The sequence below is a fragment of the Sipha flava genome, unplaced genomic scaffold, assembly GCF_003268045.1.
Source record: "Sipha flava isolate LNK unplaced genomic scaffold, YSA_version1 38_pilon_pilon, whole genome shotgun sequence".
Classification (NCBI taxonomy): domain Eukaryota; kingdom Metazoa; phylum Arthropoda; class Insecta; order Hemiptera; family Aphididae; genus Sipha; species Sipha flava.
In genome coordinates, this window is record NW_020273099.1 from 615,283 (window position 1) to 634,954 (window position 19,672).

General features: G+C 31.0%; 1 protein-coding gene across 1 annotated transcript; it reads left to right on the forward strand.

Annotated features, from left to right (window-relative positions):
• Positions 1–7,827: 7,827 nt before the first annotated feature.
• LOC112688294 (protein toll-like) lies at positions 7,828–12,508 on the forward strand. Its single transcript, XM_025561418.1, has 4 exons — positions 7,828–8,381; positions 9,276–11,289; positions 11,484–11,642; positions 11,721–12,508. The coding sequence occupies exons 2-4, from the start codon at positions 9,277–9,279 to the stop codon at positions 12,444–12,446; spliced, it is 2,898 nt and encodes a 965-aa protein (XP_025417203.1). The 5' UTR covers positions 7,828–8,381; position 9,276; the 3' UTR covers positions 12,447–12,508.
• Positions 12,509–19,672: the final 7,164 nt, after the last annotated feature.

Here is a 19,672-nt window from a genome sequence, read left to right on the forward strand (position 1 = left end):
CAATACTTTATATCATACAGGTACAAGTTAATTAAAATAAAGGATAACGAATATAAAAATTATGAATGACATAGATAGAAGTTATATAAGTATTTTATGTACTTAGAGAGACATTTGTCTATTACCCATACTATTGAACTCATCTATTACTGCATTTAAATCTATCTTTGATACCATTTCTTGTTCCGTAAAAAGTAGTAATAATGACTCCAAACGTTCTTGACCCATTGTACTGCGTAATTTGTTTTTTACAACAGTTAATTTTGAAAAAACGCGTTCACATGTACGGCTGGTTACAGGTATGATTGTAAACATTTTTAAAGTTTTAAAAACACAAGTATATACAGTGGAATTTCCAGAAGTTTTCAACCAATCAATCCATTCATAAACAGATTCAATAGTAGCACCATTTAGTTGCATAGCATTTTGATAATTTTTCATAAGTTTCAGTTCAGTAATTAAATCTTGCGTCAATCCACAGTACGTGTACCCGAGTAAATAAAAATAACATATTAATATGATATACACCACTAAACACTCGCTGATTGAGATGCATGAGTTCAGAATTGTATGTCATTATAAATGGAAAACCCTACGTAAGCTCTTATATTTATTTTTTAAATTTATTGAAATGTTAACATGTATACCATATTGACTCATATTTAATAATTCCGATTACAAGATATCTTTATATATCTTATATACCTTTTTATATATCTTTACTATATTATATTAGTTTATTATATATACATTTATGATCAAACTATAACCATATGCTTAACAACCGCAACATCTATAAATAACATATAAACCGCGTTATCGCGACCAGACTAAACCGATTCTCCGAACCGTCGGAAATCAGTTTGAAACGATCACAAAGGGTTGCGATTTCGCCGATAAAACGCTAGTCTTATCCGGGCCTAAGAATATTTATGCAAAAATGTGTCTATATACAATAATATATACAAACTTTCATCTACAGAGTGCACATAGTGAATTTTAAAATTTTTTTCAAATTCTCTTTAAAATTGAATTTTGTAATTTAGGTAGATCAGAGGCATAGGGCGCTTCGGCCCATGAAAAATCACAGGGCGTGCCTGGACACGCCCGGCACGCCCTGTGCGCACATCTATGAAACTTGCCAACGTTTTCCTCATGTATTTATTTTAAATTATTTTATTATTTACATTCATTTATATTCTAAATCTATAAATATAAATTACCAGAGCCGGATTTAGTGGTGGGAGAGATGGCCAGTGGGTATGCTTGCCCCAAACGCTGTTGGTATAAGGGCGTCCTTAAGTTTGTGAAAAATAAAAAAAGTCATGAAAATACCCTGTACGTAAAAGCGCGTACACACGAGTGCGCATGCAATGCAATGCAACGTTGCACGTTTTGCTCGTTTATGTAGACGGTACTTGAAACACGCGCGCGCCGTTACTGCCATGGCGCAGATTGAACCAGTTTTTGTCGGTTTTTCTGACGAACACAAAGGAATTGTGCGGCGTAGAGTGGACGTATTTGTACTACCGTTGAAACGCGCATGCTGCTTTGAATGTGAACTATGCATAATTTCGCGGCAAACTCCGTGTGTTGACAGTGGATCGTTGGCGCCGCGCATGTTCGTAGTGAATTAAAAATTACAATGTTCCGCGCGCGGAACGTTGCATTGCATGTTCGGCGCGCTCGTGTGTACACGCCTTAAGGACGCTGCATTTTTATTAGCCTCGGGCGTCAGATTTCCTAGATCCGGCATTGTAAATGGATGTTGGTACATTTGAGACTAGACTTGAAAAATACTGGACCGATTTCATTCCGATTCGATCAGGTTGTATTTTTTCTAGCCCAAAACGTATCGTAGGTTAGTAACATATTAATTATACATTATAAATATACATGATATTTATACTAATTACATTATTTTTCTTTACAATTTCGAAGAATATAGTTCATCATTGTATTCAGTTAAAAATATACCCATACCGTGAACAGACTCACATAGAATATAAAAAACTAGTTGGGAGCAGCGAAGATTTATAGATAAATATATTATAATTTGTAGTAAGTACAGCCAGTGGGGTTAACAGATTACAATCCCACTCAAAATATATCTTATTTTGTAAAATATAAAAATTTCGACTAAGACTGACTGCGCAAGCTACACACAATTTTTTGTCACACCCCTGCGTTCATGGAAAAGGCAATACAGGGATCTATGTAACAAAAGACTATTCTACGAAAACAATTTCATGGATATAATATTATTATCTGTAACATTCAACGCACCTATGCAGGAATAGTGAAAATGAAATATGTTTAAACGTTTATGCGTCATTCAAGACGCTTATAATATGAATATTATATATTATTATATTATTATAATATGAAGATTTAACCAAAAGTTTATGTTTTATAAGGATCGTGGTGTACATTTCAGTTTCTGGTTGTGTTGAAAATACGCACCCCAGCACTCTAGAAGATTTTTACTTTACCTCCCAGTACTTTTAAGGATCTCTAATTTTTCACCCAACAATTAGGGATTTCCACTTTATCTCTCGCTGGATGGAAAAGGTCGCTTTCCAACGCTTCAACCCTGGTCGAAAACCATACTTTCGGTCCAGGCGTGACAAAAAATATATTTTGTCTAACATACCTTACTTTTTTTCGTTATTCGATATTAATTGTTGGCTTTTCGTTCTTCTCGATTGTGTTAAATAATTTTTGATGTAAAAAATTGGTTGCAAAATGCTCAAGAAGATAAAATCAAACCTTGGTAGTTCAACAAACAGTGCCAAGAACTAAGATAGGATAAGTTTCAAGAACGTCAATAATGATAATAACGGTAACAATATCAATGAATAAATAATTAAAAATCATATCTATAAGTATATAATTAAAATACAACACTATCGATTAATTTTAAATGTCGAAGGAATACATTATTTCGCATTATTTCGCATGCAAATAACAATAAGAGATTTGATTACAAATTTCATATTTTTCAAATTTTTATTCAAAATTACGTATTTTCAAGTTTCAAAAATGAACTAGCTTCTTTTGCTCATGATTAAACTTTCTCTTTTTTCCCAAATTTTTTTTTGTTATTTCTGTTTTTTTTTATTGGATTTTAGTAAAAACTATAGAGTTCAAAACAATTACATACATATCATAAATACGTATAGATAATAATATTATATAAAATAATATAATATAAAATTATTAGCAGTAATTAGCAAATGAAAATTGTATTACTTATATTATATTATATTGAAAATATTATAAAATAATCTAATCACGTGACATTATGAATAATTAAATGACAATATGGTATATTAAATTTTTATAAGATAGCTCGAAAATAAATTGAGCTATTGATAAAAAATCATAAGTAAAACTATTATTTTTAGAAATATTAATAATATCGGACTCAAAAGCTATGGAAGTTTAGGATGTTATAGAGTCTTTGATTATAGATTATTACTGATTATAGAGTTTTAAAATATTTAAATAACAAATAGTATTATACTAGTTTATTACATACACATATACACGACCCATAAGTGGGAGGGAGGCTATAGCCAACTTAGCCTCCCTCTTGGTTACGTCACTAGTGTGATTGGTGGAGCATGGAAACTATGTAAGTCGAGTTTTATTTTGAAAGTTAAAGTTATATTGTTAAATCTACTTTACAAAGGTTTTTCTCGTTATTCATTTTAAAATTAAAAATTTCATTGTAAAAAATGAATTTATATTTTACTCACCGTCCCAATTCAGTTGTCTATTGATTTTTGTTTGGAACAGTATACAATTATTTTAAATTAAAAATAATAATATATGATAACTGATGAAGATAACTATTTTATATATGCATAAATAATAAATTATTTTAAAAATCATGCAGGAAATATAAACCACTTTTTATGATTCACGGTTATTATCACTTGTGGTTACAGCTTTATTGCGTTTTTAATATCCTGCATTTATTATATGTTTATTTTTTAAATAATACTTTTAAAGTCAATGAAGGAAAAAATAAAAGGTATTTTTAAAAAAAAAAATTGGAGATAATGAGTTGCTTAGTAAATGTGTTATGGAAATATTAATATTATAAAAACATTAAGTATGTAATAATAGAATTTAAATAAATAATAATACAATCCCGCATATAATCAATAATTAACTATACATGTTGGTTGTTTCAATATATTTACATAAAGCTATATAACCTATATAGATTATACATCCAATGCACTCGATTTAATATTAGACTTATTATACGGTTAAATTATTTGTAAATATAGACTCAAATGTTATAACTTATAAATTTCAAACATAATTTAATTTTTAAAATTTTAATTGACATAAAGTAATACCAATTTAATTTATAAATTTATGACACGTGGGGTAATTGAGTAAATATTGAATAAACCTATTGTATGATATTATTAAATTTTGATATATTATTTATTTATACTATTATTATTATTATTAATATTAAACAAACAAATATTGATGGAATCAACATGTACACTTATAAGAAATAATCATTACTATAAATATAATATCAATAAGCGATGTGTATACTTTTAGCTATAAATACTAAACCTATTTTTAATAGTTATTAGTAATAACTAGGGCTAGGGACTTTATGCCCTTAAAAACCTTAAAATATGTATGCATTTATGCCCTAAAGAATCAATAAATATGCTATTAAAATATGTATTTAAAAAAATTATATTTGTAATAATTAATTAAATAAAAAAATTTAACTAGTAATAAATTATAATAATATTTTTATATATGATAGATATGATGATCTGAGATAAATTTTTAAAATTTTTTTTCATCTTATATTGAATTTTTATCTAAAACAAAATATTTAAAATGGTTTTAAAAATAAATTAAATTGAAAACATTTTTTTTTATTTTTAATATAGTTATAATTCTTCTAACCTTGAGCATTACATTGGACTATAAGATATTTTCTTAAGTTGGAAAATTTAAATGACTGTCTGTTATCAGCCAAAATAATTTTATATTTAGAAAAGGAACGTTACACGTCTACGGAACTTATTAGTGCAAACTTAAAAAATCGTAGGTCACTACTACTAATATCTGCAGGCAATCTATCCATAGAATCATTTTTCCATTTAAAATGTTCGAAATTTTTTATAGTTAGCCTTAGCTTGTGCAAATTCTTCAATTTTTGCAGAATGTATACGTTTTTTATAGTTTTAATTATTTTAATGCATTCAATTAGTGTACCAATAAGACACCTTGAGTTCCCAGTCACGTGATATATGAAGAAATAAATCATAATTTTTTTTTATAAAATTTAAAAACTTACTCCTTCATATGAATAATTGTCAAATATGCATTTATAAAATGAAAAATGGTCAAATATGCACTTATAAACGAAAAATGGTCAAATATGCAGAATATGCAACTATAAATTTTAAATATAAACTTGTATTGCTTTGAAACAAATTTAAATATTACTTAGCTATATTTTTGATAATTATTTAAAAACATGCAAGTTCCTTGAAGTCCCGAGCCCTAGTAATAACATTAGGTACCTTCTTCGGCGGCAAACTGTTGTTCGGCATATACTTCTATATCTTATATCCAAATCATTTATTCAGCTATCTGAACAACTAATCTTGCTTTTGTGACTTCTGTTTAAGTATAGAACGACAGAATTAAGTTTCGATAAAAATGTACCAAATTGTACTAAAGCATCAATTGCACGGGTATAATAATCGTATTGTTTAATGATTTAATTATATTTTTGTATCGTTTTAATATACAATTGAATGATGTAACTTTTTTTCTGGGACATCTATAAATCTATATAGGTAATAATTATTTTATAATAAATTACGTGGATTTATTAACGTATAGAATTTGCAGTACTTGATAAGAAAACATTTATGACAGTGTAATGTTTATTTTATTACTCAATGTATCAAATAAATGTTGGGTGATCGCAATTCAGAAATCATAAAAATCACTAACAATATTCTTATGCAACATTTATTGTTCAGATTTTATTTATGTACAGAAAATTATTTATACGGGGTGTATATTCACTTTATGTATGTGAATATATTTGAGTATATGTTCTCTTTATACTATTTTTTGTGTAGCGTTTGTGATACTATTTTTTTTTCTAACTTATACTACATCGTCAGTCATTGCAATTTAAAGCAGCGTAGCCGAAACAAGGCCGGAGCCGGTCGGAGAACTAGCGTCCACATAAATCATAATATAATTAAATAACGTGAATTGTTGGAAAAACACCGCCCAGCCACCTTGCTACAATTCATTATCAGTGATGCAGGAAAATATACTAATTACCAACAATAACGATAACAAAAAATCCGCTGCACATTTTAGCGTAGTATATGTTTATACCGCTATTACAATATATTATGATTTATGATTAAAAATAAAGCAATGGCGCTATACTAAGTCTTAAATCTTGAAGAGATAGCCTATGGTTTAAGTTAAATTTTTCTTCGACCACGTATTTATTTCCATCTTCATTCATTTATTTGGGAATTATTTTTTTAAATAATGTTTTTGTATTATACATTAAAAATACATTTACTATAGACATAAATACAATTTATTTTATCATTTTTATACATTGTTATAGAACAATACATATTTTCTTTATCATCTTTATTTAGTTAAATTCTAAAACAACTAAAAAATACCTACACCAGTAGGTACACTGTACATTCGTACAAATCTTGTTTTAAATAAAAATTATACAACTCAAAAATCTGTACGTGTACAGTTTGTTTTAACTATGAAAATTTTATAAAATAAATGTTTATACTAGAATAATAGTCCTAGCTATTTGGTAAATCTTAGATGGATTAAATCCTTTAACGATTTGCTCGGGTAAAATTCAATTTTTCTTCTAAAAAATACTAATTTTTTGCGCAAACATATTTCATTCGTAGTAAACAAATTCTTTTACTTTTTTTAAAGTATAACCTTTATACATTGCCGGAGATAATACATTATAAAACAAATGTTCATAATATTTTTGTACAAGAGTATTTCCTCTGTTTCCTACCGTTGTTAAGGGCCATACGTTGAATTTGCTCAGTGTCGTTGATAGGGTAATTGTGGTGCACATTGTACCGTCCAAACCATCATTTCACGTTTCATACGGTTAGAAGACAAACGGCGACGACCAACTAAAAAGCCCGATGACGCGCCTACAACTTGAACGACCAAAACGTATTACCAAATATTTCCCGTGTCACACGCGTCAGGAATTTTCCCGGTGCAGCTTGCGCGCGCGCATTCGAAAAACCAAGAACAGCGGGTTTTTCGTCTCTACTGGCCGTATGCATAACAACGGATCGTGCACCGCTGTAGATGATTTAATCATATATTACCGCAGTTGGGACAATCGCAACATGCGCACGGCGATATCTTCGGGGCCGCGGTCCGGTTCGGACGTAAACGCGTTCGCTTGTAGATCGTCCGATTATGTCCGCAATGCCGCGGTGCACACGCGTCGACGGCGCAATCGAAGTAAGACTTGCACCGCGGCTGCGCGTACGATCATCGTACCATGGTCGGTATTGCGTAAACGGTCGCGCACCGTCCGTAAGTATTTGCGGACATCGTCCGGAACCGGTTGGGCTTCAGAGGGGACGACCGCGCGAACAGCGTGCAGAGGAGAGCAGCCGCACGCGTACCTTTCCACTCGCCGTCCGTCAACCGGCCGAAGGCCGTTCGCCATTCTTTCACGACATGCGCAATGCCACCACCGCCGCTCCGTGCAGTATCTCATAAGCAGTCCCGATTCTTTGTTGTTGACGGATTTCTTCCCCCGCACCGTCGATCCGCGATTCCACGCTGTCGCCGTGCTAGTGCCGCATTGCATTCCGACGCAAACAGTTGTTAACGTAAAGTTCTCGTGTCGCGCAATTTCCGCGACGTCCTCCGATACGCAATAAAGTCGTCATTGTTTCACGTGCTCGCGAGACCGTCACCTATTGGCCCCCCGCGGTCGAACATCCGGTCGCTGGTGTACACCGTTTTCGCACGCGCCGCGTGAGCTATCCGTTATAAACCCACACACCCCTCTCCAGAGGTGTACCGGCAATAGTTCCGTCACGGAGCGGTCCGAAGCCATGTGCGCAACAGCATTCACCGTCGCGCGGATTGCTCACCGGACGACTCAGGGACGAGGCTCGCAAGACCTGCCGCAGCTGGTGCGGTCGTACTGCTAGGGACCCATATGGGGATCCTTTACAATACTCCTGCTCCTCCGAAGCGACGAAGACGAGCAGTCGACCGCGCTTGGTATAGCCGCCGCTGAGAAAACGGCATCACGGCACCATCAGTATTTCAATGTACGTATTAATGGTACCTGTAATCACATGCACTATCGTGTAATATTTGCAGCTATGGTTAGCATATTTCAATATTTTCAATTCCGAAGTCCACGTCTGTTCAATATTCGCGTTATCCACGTACCGTGCACGTAGCACGTGGTCTATCCTAGGGTGAGACTTTTTTACGGCGCGCTAAAGTTTTTTTGGCTTTTTTCCCGCCATAATAGGACTCGAACATGTTCGGTGATCGCACCACGCACTTAATATTCTAATTTATTTATTTTTTTGAAATTGTTAATTTACCACTGTACAATAATTGAATAATTTTTGCCTAAACGATAACGTCATGTCCGTTCCGATCATTGATCAAACAAAAAGCATTACTTGAGGGTAATATAAAAGGAAACAACTTATTATATCTGCATGATCGCCGAAATGCTTGATCCGCCAACAAATTAACGTTATTGTTTCTAATTTTTCTTTTCAAGATATTATTTGCAAATCGTAATATAAATTACATTATTGCATGTTATTTCTTATTCATTGATTTCACTTGTGATGATGGACTAATAACCTCCGATAGGACAAAATAGCTATATTTTGGGTTACGTAACGGCCATTGAATGTCATATTTATTATACAATATTTTTGAAAATTTGCAATTATAATTACATTATCCCGCTCGCTGTAATTGGTTTATTAGTTAACACATAATCACTCCTTAATGTTATAAAAAAAAAGCAACCACAAAAGTTTTATTATACTGTATTAGTGTTTAATATAATGTAAAATAATTTTAAAAATATAATTAAAATGTACAAGGTAGACTGGTATTTGTGGTATATTGATGTAAATTCATAGTAATTTAATATGATACATTATATTAAATACATTTTCCAATTTTATTTTCAGAATGAACTGGATAATCAGCATTGTTATATGCCAATTTCTCCTAAGTCAGGCATTATCAGACTGGTCTTGTTTAAATAGTGAAAAATGCGCTTGCTACAAAAATATTTATACTGAAGAAAACGAAGTAATATGTAACTCATCAACTGTGAAAGCTAATTCGAGGAAGTCAACCATTCATATTGATTGTAATTCTAAACAAACTCAGTGGGAAAAGTCTTTTGATAAAATTAATATTACGGAATTATCTTACTCAAATTGTTTCTTGTTCGACATAGGAATTAAACAAACCATCTCAACACTTGGTATCAATGATATTAAAAAAAGGTTATCTTTATCATTGGTGACACTCACTGGTGGGTTACAAAGTTATTACTTATCAAATTTAGATTACGTGACAATATTAGAAATAAGTAATACAATTGAAAAATTAATATTAACCAATGAGTCGTTTCAAGGAATTCCAAATTTAACTGAGTTATATCTTAGACACAATAATATTGATATATTACCTCGTGATGTGTTCAAACATCTTACTCAATTAGTAATTTTGGATTTAGGAGGAAACAAGATATCCAGAATAGATGAGGATTTATTTTATGGTATTTCATTGAAAGCTTTGCTTTTGGACTCAAATGATTTAAAAACATGGAGCTTAAATGTTCAAAGTCTAAAAACTCTGGATTTAAGTAACAATAGACTGATATCAATTGAAATGGATCTCAATAACCTTCTTCGATTATCATTAAACAAAAATTTCAATTTAACAACCATGCCTGATCAACCATTTCAAAATACTTCATTGCAGAAAATTAGATTCAACTATGGCCATTTTACTGTACCTAGAAGATTCTTATCAAGTTTAAACCAATTGCAATCAGTTCACCTTGTTGACTTAAATATAAATAAGGTACCTGAAGATATGATTTGGAATTCACCTAATATTACAGAATTATTTTTAGCTTCAAACCATTTAACTGAAATTCCAGAGACATTTTTTCAAGATTCTTCGAAAATGAAAGTATTAGATTTGTCTAAAAATCAGATCAAAGAAATAAAAAGCGAGTTTCTAAAACCATTAAAGAATTTGGAAGAGTTAAATTTGTCGAATAATTTAATACTTCAAATAAATAACTATGGGTTTAGTTTCCTACCCAATTTGGTCGCGCTTGATCTAACTAAAAACAATTTAATATTTATTGATCAGGCAATTTTAAATAACCCAATTTTAAAATCTTTAAAATTAGGTCAGAATAATATCAGCAGCCTGTATTCGAAAAATTCTTTATTTTCATTTGGTTATCTGTGTTCTATTGAAGATATTGATTTATCATATAATAACATTACTAAGATTGGTGATGGTTGGTTAAATTTATTAAAGTTAAAAAATCTAAATCTTTCAAGAAATAGCTTGAACGTTATTAAAATAGATGATATCCAATTTTTAAGGAGCCAAATAATAGCCGATTTTACTTTTAATCCTATTCGATTAATTGATTTATCACATTTAGAAATATTTGCCAGAGTACAACCTACACAAGAAAATCTTAGGACAATAACTGTGTCTAGTGAACAATTTATATGTGATGGTCGTAACTATCAATTTGGAAGATTCATTCACAATAGAATGCCAAAATCAGTTTACAAGTACTTGCAAATTGAACACAATATGATTTGTGATGACGGTGTTGGTTTGGAATTTGCAAATATTAATATAGATAGATTAACCTATGATTGGAAATTATTTCGTGATTCAAATAAGTCTAACTGTACAGACTGTATATGTGCTTACCGACCTTCTGATAATTCTGCAATAATGGACTGTTCTAACAGGAATTTAACATCGGCACCAGAAAAAATAATTTCCAGTAAAAATATTAACTATACAGAGGTCAATTTAAGAAATAATTTAATCGTCGAACTACCAAACTACGAAAACCTTACCATTGGAAAGTTAGATGTGAGCTACAACAAGTTACTTACCATCAACATTTCTCATCTACCCAAAAACCTTTATGTAAGTTGAAAATTTATATTAAAATATGAATTTTTATTTATTATATTTAATTTATTAAATATCAGCTGGTCATATTTAAAATATTTGTCTCTACGAAATTTTTCATTTTTGTATTATGTAGAATATAATTTTTTAAAGTTTTTAAGACTTTTCTTTTTTCTACAAATATGATTTAATTTTATATTTTATTTCAGGAATTATATTTGGAACATAATGATCTTGCAAAGATCGATATGATTAATTTGAGTACATTAACAACTAATCTAAAGCTGTTAACGATGAGTGGTAATTTATGGGCATGTGACTGTGATGCTATGAGTACAGTTAATTTCATCCATAAATATTCGTCAAAGGTAAAAAAAACTATATTATTAGACGTTTAAAAATAATCTGTGTATTTTTATTTAATATTCTGTTGTTTTCTCAAATAGATTGTTGATTTAGAAAACGTAACTTGTGCCTCCGAATCGTCAACTACATTATACACATTAAACAAGGATGAAATATGTCTTGAAAATTACAAACTGCTGAATACTAAAAGTATATTTTTGGCTATATTTCTAGCAATTTTTGGTATGTTGTTAGGATTATTATTAGCATTTTATAAGACTGTAATAAAAATATGGATATCAAATCACTTATTACCTTTACCAACCCTGGATAAAAATAAAAAATATGATTCCTTTGTAAGTTTCTCTCACAAAGATGAAGAATTTGTTATAAAACATTTAGTTCCAGAACTGGAAGGAGGTAGTACTCCTTTCAAACTTTGTCTCCACTATAGAGACTGGGTAGTTGGAGATTGGATTCCTTCTCAAATCGCGCGTTCAGTTGAAGAATCTCGAAAAACTATTATAGTGTTATCATCGAACTTTTTAGAAAGTGTTTGGGGTCTTATAGAATTTAGAACAGCTCATATGAGTGCTTTGAAGGATCGACAGAATCGTGTTATTATAATACTTTATGGAGAAATTTCTATAAAAGGTTTAGATCCTGAGTTAAAATCATACTTGTCCATGAATACCTATATCAAATGGGGTGATTATTTGTTCTGGGAGAGATTGAAGTATGCTCTCCGACATGGTCCAGATTTGAAAAAAAAAAACCGAACCAAAATCTTAGTACCAGATAAATTAAATCCTCATATCCTAGTTTAAATTGGTTTTAAAACCAATCGTTTTTATATTCATATTCTATTATGTAATATTTACATTTTTAGTTGGTATGTACATTATAATATACCATTTATTTAACTAAGTTTTTTTTTTTATTTTTCTATTATATTTTATTGTTATAATGATTTAAGTTACAAATGCCAACAAATTGTTTTATGTTAATTATTGGAAATAATTGTTTATACATTGTTAAATATTAGAATACAATGAATAGTATAAAGATATTTTTTGTGAAATTAATTAAAAAACTCATATTCATATTCCATTGTATCAAATATTTTTATGAACATAGGTGTAAAAAATAATTTGATGCACACGCATTTGTTAAAAACCACAAAACCCAACACTGTAAATTTGATTTAAAAATGATTGTGCGCCTGGATTAATCACTAACAGATAATCAGATGTACAACTTGTACAGTACAAGTACGAAAATGACCTTATTGAATCATATTTATCTACATCACGTAATAAAATGATTTTAAATTCCATATCAAAATGTGATGGGTACTTATCTCAGTTTTAATATATAAGTGTTGAAATTTAAAAGTTCATCGTTCATATTATGTAAAAATATATAATTAATATTATTTAATTATAATTTATTACATACGAGCGAATCGTTCAAGCGGATTCATTCAGCATCCACGTGTAATAATACAGACTATTATTTATTATTTTTGGCGAATATAATAATGTTCGTTTAACGTAATCATTTATATGGACCGCAACGGTTCTAGAACTGTACTCGCCAGGAGTAGTTTAGAGGCTCCGCGGACACATGTAAATCGAGTCAAATTCAGATACGTTATTATTAGTTATACTGTAACACTGTTGCCATTGTTGTATCGGTACATTTTTAATTTCGCCGCAAGTGTTTTTTTTTTTTTCAATTCAACATCAAGAAGTAATGCACTTATCTGCAGTAATTCATGTTGTTTGCTCGCATATTTCAATCATACAATCATACAAATTTACAAATAAAACGGTCGGGATTTCCGTTGCTGTACACGTACGTATTAGTCCCCCTCACTTGCTTTAGTATGCGACAGCACCAGTGCTTAGTATTATAAACTTGAGCGAGATCGTAGTTACACATATATCACGTCAAAATAAGGCAAAACACAACTCGGATAACTTACTAAATATCAACGGTGACATGTTAAAAATGGTCGATTGTTTACAATACATTTAAAATCCGCTCCTCTCTCATTGTTTTTCGTTTTTTTTTCGTTTACAGATTCTGAGAATTTAGAAGTTATCAAAGGAGCAAAGGAGAGTATTTTTTTCCAAATTAATAGAATGAATATAAATATTATTAAAATGTTAACCTTCTACCCCGTTCTATTAAACATTATTATTATAAACTATTATCACATACAATAAAATAAAAAATAAATTATTTTTAATAACCGCTGCACACAAACTGTTTCGCGTGTGGTGACAATATTTTACCGGAGGGAAGCAGGATAATAAACATGTAACTATTTTACTGATCGAGGTTCAAGTTCACTGATGATCGATTGAATTGATAAATAACTTTTTGATTTGAGAACGAAAACGCTTCGAAAATATAGTATGAGTATAATATATTCCCTAAGTAAACATTAACAAGGAAATATTGATACTGGTTGAGGTAGTTTTCTGGGCTGTAACGGTACCACGACGTTATCCCGGTCTACCTCTAATGACCATTGTATCGGATGTGACGTCACCACAAAAAGGGGCTGAGCATAACAGCGAACAACAATAACAGACGACTTCTCTGTAGATCGACCGAATACGTAATACAATTGCATGGGTGAACGAAGAAGTTACACCTACATTTGTTGTGTTTTTCGAGGTTTTTCTTAGATCTCTTCGACCGGCCGTTGGACGCAACTGTTAGCGTACCATTAGGCTCCAGAGCGTCCGAGTCCGCCTCCGATACTAATGCACTGATCATTCTTACACTCGACCCTTCACAACCCTCATCCGCGTTGTCAAATATTTTCATATGCAAATGTTTCTTTTGCACTTTTCCGATTTCCTCGTGGCATCCTATGTGGAATCGACGAACGTTATCGAGACATTGCTCTTCTGCGGAAATCTTGGGGCGATACGTTTTTCATTTAGGCCCTGAATAACAGCCGGTTTTTTTCGTGATTTATTTTTCTTGGCATATTTTCTTGATATTTTCAATCAGTCGTTGATCCTTCTGGCGTGTGACTAGAAGCTAAATAAAAATATTGATAACGACGATTAAATTTTATCTTGAATTGGAACTGATTTAGAATATAGTTTTTATGTATTGGTGATGCTGAAAACCAAATCGTTAATGTACTCACGATTATCTTTTTCATCTGTAATAATCGGAGTCATTATTCTCATCTTCCACCACTAAAAACGCGAAACGATTTTTAGACATATAAGGTTTTTTGTCTACGCTAGTGAGCATTTTCAATTTATTCGATCGAACCTTAAAGCCATTTTGCTTGACGGCAGATACAGTTTTAATTTCGGCGGTCTGTTTCTCAAACGTTTTTTGACTGAAATAAAAAACCGTAATTTCAAGTAGGTATAAAATGTTCACTGTTCTATACATTTGTAGACCTTTTTTATAAATATTACCTTTTGGTGAATTTTTCAAGGAATCTATTTCCGCCAATGGATTCTCCACTATTTTCTTCTTCTTCGGAACTATTGCACTGTTACAGGCAGGATTAACAGTGCTATCAAATGTTCTTCATCCGTCATATACCCTGATGATTTTTTCCACTTTTCCGTCGGTGGGTTTCCGCATGTCTTTTGTACTTGATTCAGTCGAGCGCGCCGTCGATTTTTTACCAGTCTTTTTCAACTCCCTGAGCCAATATTTTTACTTACATTGAGATTTTTCACCGATTTTCTTACCGAACACTTTTCGTATGAGTTTATCTATTCGCTTAAGACTTGACTCTTTTAGCTTGTCGTCCATTCCGTTATTTTTGTTGTCCGGTAATCCTAAACAATCGGAAACTTCTGCTGTTTTTGACGTATCTTCGATCACGTCCTCGAATTTAAAATGTATTTCGATAATGCGGAACTTTGTTGTGGTCCACGGGACGCGTTTAATGATAAATTTCTGAGTGAACTTGAATGGCGCATCGTTTCCGGGACGTATTAGTTCACAGACCGATACAACTTTAAACTTCGTTGGGTACGGTCTGACCGTGGTATCCACCGAGCGAACGGTAACCGTACATTTACTGTATTCCATTCGCTTTATGAAACATCCGATCAAATACAACTCGTACATCGCATGGTCAGGTCGTCCGCATTGTGCGAATATGTATACAGAGTGTTCGTTGAACATCTGTCGCAAAGCAACGGATTTGGTTTGCCCATCAAAACTTCAAAATATTTCGTGATCAATCCATTTCCAATCGATTCAACCTCTTCGGTGGCCATCACGTTAGTCTTACCCAAGTTGTTGATGATCTCCATGTTTTATCAAAAATTTCTTCTAAACTCACAGTCAATTATGTTTGTATTTTACAAAAGTTTTCGGTAAAGATGAGCGAAGTAATAAACGTCTATCTTCAACATTCGTTGAAGATAATCATTCTATGATTATCTATGATATCTATTCTATGATGCTAATCATCGAATGATGCATCAAAACCAATTTGTTAAAGGCTACGAAATTTGTTAAATTTACGTCACCATATACACACACACACACATATATATATATATATATATATATATTATAATTTGTATGATATATTTCGGTATCTATATATTATTACATATCCCCATGTATTTTTAGGTTAATGGCACATATAATTTATATACTCATATCCCAGGGACGCATAAAGGGGGGAAAAAGGGAAATTTTTCTCAGGTGAAAGTTTTAAGGGGGTGGTGAATTTTTAGAGAAAATGTATACAAACGAATATTTTTACAAAAGTATCTGTAGCAAAATAATATAAACATCATCAGATTCTCTTTGTGACTTAGGAATTAAATTGAGAACGGTTGGGCCGATTTGGCTCAAATTTATTTTAATTGTTCGTAATTGCCAGGAGAAGGTTTTTTACGAAAAAATTTTTGGAAAAGTGCTTTTGTTTAATAAATCGTAGTTTAATTTAATAATTTTTAACCCGGTCGATAACTGCGCAATTGATAATGAATTATTAAATTAAACTATTAAAAACTATTTAAATCCTATTAATTTCATTTTTGGTATTAAATGACGGGTATTGTATAAATATTAAACAACAAGATCACGTAACAGGTGCCTTTTTCAACAATTCACGGTCGACATGTATGTAAAGATAGAGAGGAAACGATTTCGATCGTTATATATATGTATAGTTAAACAGTTAACTATACATATTACATATAACGGGCCAGATAAAACAAATACGCGGGTGCCAGTTGTCCATCCCTGATATATATCTATACAATTGTCCTATAAAGTATTTGATGTAAGATATTTTATAATAATAATAATTATATCTACATAAGTTTATAAATACATAAATACAAAAAAACATTATAGGACATATGCATGGGTGCCCATAGGAAATTTATCAGAGAGGAGCGTGATTAAATTAAACACCAAAAAGTATAATAAAAAAGGTATTCTTAGCAAACAATAAAATATGTCAGCATTATACAAACTTCAGTTGCTATTAAATAAAAACTGAAGTATTCGCAGTTGTTCAATTGTAATCCTAGTTATTAACTGTTCAATTAATTTTTTACAGGATGGAAAATGCCTCGTCTTTCCCCCTCCATCTAGGCATCCATATGTTATTTCTTTAAATCTAACAACATAAAATATATGTTTGTGTAAATTGTGTGTTGTTTACTTAAACAAAAAAAGGTAAAAAGTGCACAATCGTGTTGTATTTACTCGAATATAAAAAGTTAGAAAGAGCACAGTCACGTTGCACTGTTGTCCATATTCGTAGTTTATTGGCTTATGCGAAACGAGATGGATATTCGTCTTGCACGCGGGTAGAACACGATTGCGTACTTTTGTCCTTTTTGGCAACACAATTGCGTACGTTTGTAGATGGGTAACAAAAAGGTAGGTAAGAGAAATAAATAAACACGATTGCGTATGAAATTGTATGCTACGTTACCAAATTTACTAATTTCACTAGAAATAGTAATTAACAAAAAAAAAAAAAACACACGGAAGGAGTGATGCGTTTTATGCAATATATACATAACATTATTGGATGTACTGTAAGAAATTACATCATGGAAAGATTTGAATACTTTTGGAAAAGCTAAATCCTAAGTAATAGCATTATGTGACAGTGAAATTATTGTTACTTTATTTAAATTTTTAATTCATAGTTCATATTAGCAGTTTACATAGGTTTTTTTTCTAGATTTAATTATTGAGAAGTCATGAATAATGTCTTCATACGCTAATGATGACGTTAAATCACTTTTTATAGGTAACATGACAAAGGAGTGTAATCTTTCTTGCGACGTAGTTGATCGTAAATAATTTTTCATTCTTTTTAACATCGAAAACGAACGTTCGGCTGCAGGAGCGTACCCAGGAATTTTTTATGGGGAGGGGGTCCAAAATTTTTATTTTATCTGATAATGAGAAATTAAAATACACTATATACTATTACTATACTATTTACTATTAAATCGTTGAGTATGTAGAAATTTAAATGGGGGGACCCGAAATATCCCCCCTTTGGTACGCCCTTGTTCGGCAGTGCAATTAGTAGCTGGTGTTGATTCAAATATTCGAAGGGCAATTTCAATATTTGGATATAGATCCTTCATATTACGTTCATAAATTACAAGCAATCAGTGGCGGAACAGGATTCTTGGAGGCCTGTGTAAAAAATTTTCGTGGCGAATTTTTAAGCCAGAATTTAAGAAAAAAATTAAGAATTTTGTTTTTCTTACGTAACATCTTTATTCTTTAATACATATATACATATACATATATATTATTATTAATAATATATTTATAAATAGGTAAATATTGAAATTAAGTTGTGAATATTTATTTTCGGCTTTGGTTTAATGCAAAAGTATTGATCAATGCCGACATATTTGATTCTTTTGCACGTTCGTTTTCAATAGATATCATGGCCAAACCACTTAGACGTGTTTGAGACATAGTGTTTCTGAGGTAGCTTTTTATTAACTTCAACTTTGAAAACGATTTCTTAGCACTGACTACAGTTGCTGGTAAAGTGAGAAATTAATAAAATACCTTTAGTAATTTCGGGAAGTTTGTCATAAGATTATTATTTTCAATGACTAACAATTTAGTTGTATCAAAAACATTGGATAATGTTTCAAGCTCAAAAGCAAATAATGTTCTAAAAGATTCTGCCGAATTAAACGTCAGTGGGATACAAGTTACAACCGATAATTTATTTATGTGATAAAATTATTATTCTGCATTAGTATAGTTATAATTCCTTTTTTTCTAGGATATTTTATTTAAAACGAATAAATGCATAAAAACCTATCTATCTTCATACTATACTAAGATCTAATAATTAATTGATCTTGCTAGATTATTATTATTCTGAACCGCCATAACTAATTATGCAATGGTTTACTTACAAAAATAAATAGAAAGCTAAAAACAAAAAATAAACTTTTATGAGGTTTTTAGTTAAATTTTTTAAATTTTAATGTTTATAATTTTCTAAGTTAAATCGTTTGAGGCCCCTCTAATGCCGAGGACCGTGTGAAATCACACCTTTATCTATATGTAGCTCCGCCACTGCAAGCAATAGTAATAATGGTGTAATTTTCTTTTCATTAAATCTTGTAATTTGATGAGAACAAAAATGTAGTAGTTCATTAATAAATTTATTCTTTTCTAAGTCTGATTTGTAAATTCAACATAACTCATTTGCTTTAACTATTATTTCAGAGTTTTCCAATTTATGAAGTTTAGTAAAGAAATCAAATGGTTTGCAGAATGTTTCATATGCTTTTCGTCTGTTACTCAATTCAGTAGCTAATATAAGCAAGTATAATATAGAATGTATTAATTCTAAAATTATCTTTCGCTAATATTTCTACTTGTCCATCTCAAGTTTCGTCATGGCGAATTGATTTTTTCTTTTTATAGATTTTTATTATAGTATTACGAGACATTTCATAAACAATAAGATAGGCTATAATAAAATACAATCGTCGTTATCGTAGACGAGTTCCTGGGAAAATATAAATATTAGTTT

Excerpts from the sequence above, each read along its gene's own strand:
- LOC112688294 (XM_025561418.1), top strand. The coding sequence starts at position 9,277 with ATGAACTGGATAATCAGCATTGTTATATGCCAATTTCTCCTAAGTCAG. Across the intron at positions 11,290-11,483 it reads ATCTACCCAAAAACCTTTAT|GAATTATATTTGGAACATAA; the intron begins GTAAGTTGAAAA and ends ATTTTATTTCAG. Across the intron at positions 11,643-11,720 it reads TCCATAAATATTCGTCAAAG|ATTGTTGATTTAGAAAACGT; the intron begins GTAAAAAAAACT and ends TTTCTCAAATAG.